Below are 6,858 nucleotides of genomic sequence, written 5' to 3'. Positions count from 1 at the left end.
AGAAAATGGATGGATTGGACACTGGATGGGTAACCTTTGAAACTATGAAAAAGCAGATCTGAGGAAAGGCATTTTCTGCTGGGGATATGTATGTTTCTCGATATGAAAACTAACACTGTATTTATTGCTCACAGATGCAACCATGTACTTAGATATATAAAGCAATATATTGCTACTTAGTTACAATTATACATTCACTTGAAAACCATAAAATATACTTATATTCATAATTTCCTGTTGTATTTTAACTACAGTATTAACAAATGAGTTGCCAGTTTAATGGGGTGAAAAAGTTGATAACAGCAACTTTTTGAAAACAGTAATGGAATGCAGAAGGAATTATCTGACACTCTCTAGTTATATTTTGTTATTGCATAACTACTTATTATTCATTTAGACTGAGTGTGCCAAAAGTTCTCAAAAGTCAATAATTGAAGAAAAAAAATGAAAAGGACCAGTGGGATACGAACATGGAGATATAAACTTGCATACTTATTGAAGTGAAGTCCTAATAGTACCATCTTATATTAGCACATCCTATTTAGATTGCAGGTCTGAACAGTTATAACTGTTAGTCTCTAAAAACCCTAACATTTTTGATCAACTATTTCTTTAACTGCAGAAATTGGAATGAACAGACATTACAAGAAGGCAAGTGCTACCTTAGAGTTGTATATCTCTAAATATTGAGTTCGGATATGGGTGCTAGATTTCTCTTGTCAAAAATGTTCTTCTTGAACAAGCATGCTCTATGAATAGAAGCCAAAAGAGAGGCAGTAGAACATCACAAGTTTAACATGATCATCCCCCCCAAAAAAAACCCCATTACTGCAATCAAGAGAAAGATAGTTTATTTAGGAGTTCAGTTCAGTTTAGGGTACATTTATTTGGGCAATTAAATGCTACAAGACTTACTACCAATAAAACATACAAAGGATCCCTCTATGTGTTTATTCTTAAAATTAATGTACCAGATTTCAAAAACAGTTTAAAATAATTTTCATATAACTCAGTTTTAACTAGCTTACCTGAGAATTATTTATAACACAACTCTCATTCATAACATTCATGAAAGATTATGCAGCATGTATTTAGTTGGCAGTCCCCTTCTCATCACTTCAAATAAACAAGGTCAATGAGTCCTTCTTCCATGCTTTCCAGAATCAGAGGATCAGTCTGAATTGGTTTATCAAATGGATATACAACATGGGTGTGCTGACTCACACTCATAAAGTTGCACACTCGTAAAGTCTTATATTTCCCAGCGACACACACACACACACACACACACACACACACACACACACACACACACACTCCACTGCCTTAAGAACGGATTTGATAAAAAGAGAAAAAGAACCTTTCTGAGATAAGATACAAATTCCAATTGGGGAGCAAAATTGTATTTGCATGTTGAAAACTTTCTACCAATCCACTTGTGAACGCTTTCCTTTCCCCGTTGCGATACATGCCATATGCACCACCATGTGTGCTTGTGTTTGTGTGTCTGTGTGTGTGCGTGCGTGCGCGCGCATTTCAAATTTTGAACAGCTCGATCTGGTAGTAGGTAAAACACATCCTGAATTCTGATTCCAATGAGAATCGCTGGCCTTTATGGCATTTGACCTCCAAAAGGTTATTGTAGCAATTTATGCCGTGATTGATGCCGTTATTGTAGCAATTGATGGCTATTACCTCTTACTTCAGTTGGTTCTTCTTGTTGTTGTTGTTGTTGTCGCCGTCGTCGCTGCTTCTGCTTGGGTAGAGATTTAATGGTGGCTCTGACCCCTTCCGTGGCCCCTCCCAGAGATTCACACCCTCTCCGCCCCCGCCCTTCCCTGCCAGCTCCAGAAGAGTTTGTACTTCTCACCTCCGGACGTCACTCCTCAATTGCGCCATGCAAATCATCCCCCGCCGGCGCCCTCCCATTGGCCAAGGCAAACTCATTTAATCCCAGTTCGGGGCGCCTTGTATGGCTCCTGGGCTCCTCTCTCTCCGAATCTCTCGGCTGCTCCTCCTTTCCTGGTTCCTCCGGTTGCGAGGAGGGAAACCACAGAGAACAAATTACTGTGCAAGTTCTGCTTCCTGGCTGGAGGCTTTCTTTCTTTCTTTCTTTCTTTCTTTCTTTCTTTCTTTCTTTCTTTCTTTCTTTCTTTCTTTCTTTCTTTCTTTCTTTCTTTCTTTCTTTCTTTCTTTCTTTCTTTCTTTCTTTCTTTCTTTCTTTCTCTTTCTTTCTTTCTTTCTTTCTCTTTCTTTCTTTCTTTCTTTCTTTCTTTCTTTCTTTCTCTCTTTCTTTCTTTCTTTCTTTCTCTTTCTTTCTTTCTTTCTTTCTTTCTTTCTTTCTTTCTTTCTTTCTTTCTTTCTTTCTTTCTTTCTTTCTTTCTTTCTTTCTTTCTTTCTTTCTTTCTTTCCTTTGGTGCTTATCATTTAATTACGTCTCTTCTCTCCTCTTTTTGATTTTGCGGGGAGCTGAGGTGATAGAGGGGGAGGGGGGTTTCCTGTCTCTTTCCCTCCGTTCACTTGGGACCGGCGGATGCGAGTCACACACGCTCCCTCCCTCCCTCCACGCTCTCCCTCCCTCCCTCCCTCGTCTCTGCCTCTCTGCCGGTGGAAGTTAGCAGAGAAGGGGGGGGCATTAGATCACTTCGGCAGCGGCGAGAAGGAGGGGAGTCCTGCCTGCGAAGCGCGCGTGTACCAGGCGAGAGAACGAAAAGAAGCGTCGAGAGTTGGGCTGACATTTTCTCCTATCTCCTCGGCGCAGTGGAGCTGCGGGACTTTCGCCCTTCTTTACCCAGCTCTCCGCCTTGCACCTGTTCGAGTCGCCTTCGCAGCCGCCGTTTGCCTCGGGCCAAGGCGGTCCCCGGAGGAAGAAAGTTTTGCTGCCGCCTGAGGAGATTCCCGCACGCGCGCTCCCGCTCTTTCTTCAAGCTCACAGGGACCGACCGAAGTGCCCCCACCGGCAGACTCTTGGGGGCTCCCTCCTCCTCCGTACCTTTGATCGTCGTAGTGCACTCTTATATCATTTCTTGCGCCTCAGCACCTCCTCTTCTCTCCCGGGCTCCTTCGTCTGTGTTTCGCTTCGCCCCTCCGCTTGGCAGACGCGCGGCTCCTTTGCTCTATGTTTTGACATTGTGGAGCCTGGTGGCCCCTAGCAAACTGCGTGAATGTATAGCATGATGATGGAGGCGGACATGCACTCCCCCGGTGGAGCCCAGGTCACCACCAATCTGTCGGGCCAAACCGGTGCGGGAGGAGGAGGCGGCGGCGGCGGCGGCGGTCCCAAGGCCAACCAAGACCGAGTTAAGAGGCCCATGAACGCCTTCATGGTTTGGTCGCGGGGCCAGCGGCGGAAGATGGCCCAAGAGAACCCCAAAATGCATAACTCCGAGATCTCCAAGCGCCTGGGCGCTGAATGGAAAGTCATGTCCGAAGCGGAGAAGAGACCCTTCATCGACGAGGCCAAGCGCCTGCGAGCGCTGCACATGAAGGAGCACCCGGATTACAAATACCGGCCGAGGAGAAAGACCAAGACTTTGCTAAAGAAAGACAAATATTCGCTGGCCGGCGGGCTGCTCGGCGCCGGTGGTCCCGGGGGCGGCCCTCCGGTAGCTATGGGCGTAGGAGTGAGCCCCGCCGGTGTCGGCCAGCGCTTGGAGAGTCCCGGTGGAGGTGGCCCCGGGGGTGGCGGGAGCGCCGGCGGAGGTAGCGGAGGCTCCGGCGGCGGCTATGCGCACATGAACGGCTGGGCTAACGGCGCGTACCCAGGCTCGGTGGCGGCGGCGGCGGCGGCGGCGGCGATGATGCAAGAGGCACAGCTCGCTTACAGCCAGCACCCGGGCAGTGGTGGCCACCCGCACGCCCACGCTCATCACCCGCACCCGCATAATCCCCAGCCAATGCACCGCTACGATATGGGCGCCCTCCAGTACAGCCCCATCTCCAACTCGCAGGGCTACATGAGCGCCTCGCCGTCGGCCTACGGGGGCATCTCCTACGGCGCCCAACCACACCAGAACTCGGCTGCTGCGGCCGCCGCAGCCGCCGCCGCCGCTGCGGCCGCCGCCTCGTCAGGAGCTCTCGGTGCGCTGGGGTCATTGGTCAAATCCGAGCCTAGCGTGAGCCCCCCCGTCACCTCAGCGCACTCACGGGCCCCTTGTCCCGGGGACCTGCGCGAAATGATCAGTATGTACTTGCCCGGCAGTGAAGGCGGGGACCCAGCAGCTGCCGCCGCCGCCGCGGCAGCCGCGGCCGCTGCCCAAAGCCGGCTCCACTCCTTACCCCAGCACTATCAGGGCACCAGCACAGGGGTGAACGGTACCGTGCCCTTGACGCACATCTGAGACGGACCGAAGGATGGACGCCGCCGCCGCCGCCGCCAGCGGCACTGCAGCCAAAGGGGATGTGTTCCTTGGAGCGGGCTGGCTCCCTCTGCGCCACCCCTTTTCCCAATTCTTCCCCGCAGCCCCTTTTGTACAGAATGAGGACGATGCACTGAAGTCCTTATAATTATTATTACTATAACAAACATTCATAGTACAAAGGATAATGAAGAGAAAAGGTAACAGGTTGCTGTAATGCTAACTCCTCGTGTCTCCCTCAGCCCAAAGAACTAGGTTTTGAAACCAGTGGGGGTTATTATTATTATTGTTATTATTCCTTCTGTTGTTGTTTTAGACGAACTGTGTTTTAACTGATTTTTTTTTCCCTTTTGTACAGTATTTATCATTCACCCACAAACCACATAGCCTTTTTATTTACTAAGCAGTACGGGGATGGGGAGAGAAACTGAGAAGAATATGCTAATTATTATTAATAATTCAAAAGTTTAGGTGATGCCAACTTCTTTGCCATATAGAAGCATTAACTGGTCGTCATTGGGGCAACTTCGTTTGAAGATTTTAAAGCCTAATTAAAGAAAAAATAAAGTCAAGAACCATCTTAAAACTTTTTGGGGTGCTTCTTATAAAACAAGGTTCTTTTGGTTCTGTTTATTTATAAGGGTTTTTGTTTCATGATCAAGAACAATATTCTGAATTTTGTAAATGTTTGTTATGTCTGCATTTTTCTTTTGGTAACTTTTTATATATTTTTTTTCTTGTAAATGCATTGTGGAATAATTTTAATTAATTTTAGGCATTAAAAGGGAATTCACAAATGTATATATAGTTTACTAAAAAGCATTTTCGCTGAAGAAGAAAACAAATAAAAATCTAAAGATAAATTTGATTCCGAGTTAAATTAATTTCAAAATAAGATTGGAACCAGGTGATCCAAAATATACTAATTCATGACATGGCTTTAAACTGGACACTTTGTATGTATAAATATAACTGAAAAAGATGGGAAACAACAAAAATCTAACATGGGGTAGATTTCCTTGGTTTTAGGTCTAGAGATTTAAAAGCTCCAGGCTGCAAAAAGGAGACTAGTCCCAAACCTGCTGGGTGACTTTGGGCCAGTCACTCTCTCTCAGCCCAACATACCTCACAGGGTTGTTGTTGTGGAGAAAAAGAAGGAATATTGAATATGTTTGCCACCTTGAGTTATTTTTTTAAAAATATTAAAGGTAGAATTTAAAAAGCAAAGGGAGGAAAGTGGGGGGTTTTATTTGTTTTTAAGTGGTGTAGGTTTGGGATATTATTTTAATATCTGTACAGTATGGTTAAAGAAGGCGATGCAGTAAAGCATTTCTAAACTGCATTTCATTTATTTTGTTAAATTGTGTAACTGCTTGGGTAAACATAAGTTTTTGTCTAACTTCTGTTTGTTTGGTTAGCACCAGAGTTTTAAAAAGTTTGTACAAAGCCTCCTTCTCCCTCAGCTCCCAATTTCTTTCACTCCACACTGTGTTTGTGGTATTTTGATAAAAAACAATTTCTTGTATGAATATTGATCAAGCTTAGGCACAGTGAAGGATAGCTAACTTTTAAAAAATGGTTTCTTAATTGCCCCAGCAAAATGATCTTTTTGGGGAGGGTAAATGCTGTTACATTCAAATAATATATTTGTTTACAGAAATTTCTCTGGTTCAATGTTTCAAATTTTACTTTAAAAGATATTTCTTCTGTGGCTAAAATGAAGTTAGATATTAAACTTGCCAGAATACAAAAGCCAAATGTCAGGTTGCAGATTATAATTATTGTTTCAGCTTGAAAAAAAGAAAGAAAACATATAAGGAAATCATGCCTGTTAATAGCCTGGGTGGGGATGGCAATGAAGTCCAGAGGAAAAATATTGGATAAAGCAAATATTTAATATTTTATTTGCATCCATTGCCTGCAGTTCCTGAAGCAACTTACTCAGAAGTAACTACTACTGGATCTTTATGAAATCCTTGGGTGGGTGCCAGTTTATTCCAGAGTAAAACCTTTGACAGATGAGAAGCCACACACATTTTCTAGAAGTAAGGTCCTCTGGTTTCAGCGTCATTTATTTTGAAGTGATGTGGTTAAAGACCGCAAGAGCTGACTGATTCAATTTCTTTTAAAATTGCTTATAGTATATTGTTTTGCAGTCTAAGCAATGGCCATCTTTATTTAAATGATTAGTTATCTTTATAGATTGCAGTTTTTTGTTTTTAAAAAGGGAAATAAAATATATTTCCATTTTGCTTGCTTATTTTATTCAGTACAGTTTGATCCTTGATTAATTCTACCTCTTCCCTCTACACCCACACATTTCTCTGATGCCCCCCAGTACTGCAGATGAAGGTTTTGAAGTAGTACTCTTGTGACATCAGTAGACCTGTGTGCCATTTCTCAACTGAGATTCTGCCAAGGGAAGGCTCTTTCTTCTGGATAAACCAATTGGTGCTTGATCTGCTCTTTCTCTCTCCCTGTCACATTTCACTGTGTTGGT

At 44.3% G+C, this 6,858-nt stretch overlaps 1 protein-coding gene across 1 annotated transcript; it reads left to right on the top strand.

Moving 5' to 3' along the window:
• Positions 1–1,482: 1,482 nt before the first annotated feature.
• Positions 1,483–4,340, top strand: SOX1 (SRY-box transcription factor 1; the record flags this gene model as incomplete). Its single annotated transcript, XM_081327735.1, has 1 exon — positions 1,483–4,340. Exon 1 carries the CDS (start codon positions 3,165–3,167, stop codon positions 4,338–4,340), a length of 1,176 nt encoding a protein of 391 aa, XP_081183861.1. The 5' UTR covers positions 1,483–3,164.
• Between the last annotated feature and the right edge of the window lie 2,518 nt (positions 4,341–6,858).

The sequence above is a fragment of the Vipera berus genome (genome assembly GCF_964194415.1).
Source record: "Vipera berus genome assembly, chromosome: 4".
NCBI classification, from domain to species: Eukaryota; Metazoa; Chordata; class Lepidosauria; order Squamata; family Viperidae; genus Vipera; species Vipera berus.
This window is presented reverse-complemented; position numbering and strand designations above follow the sequence as displayed.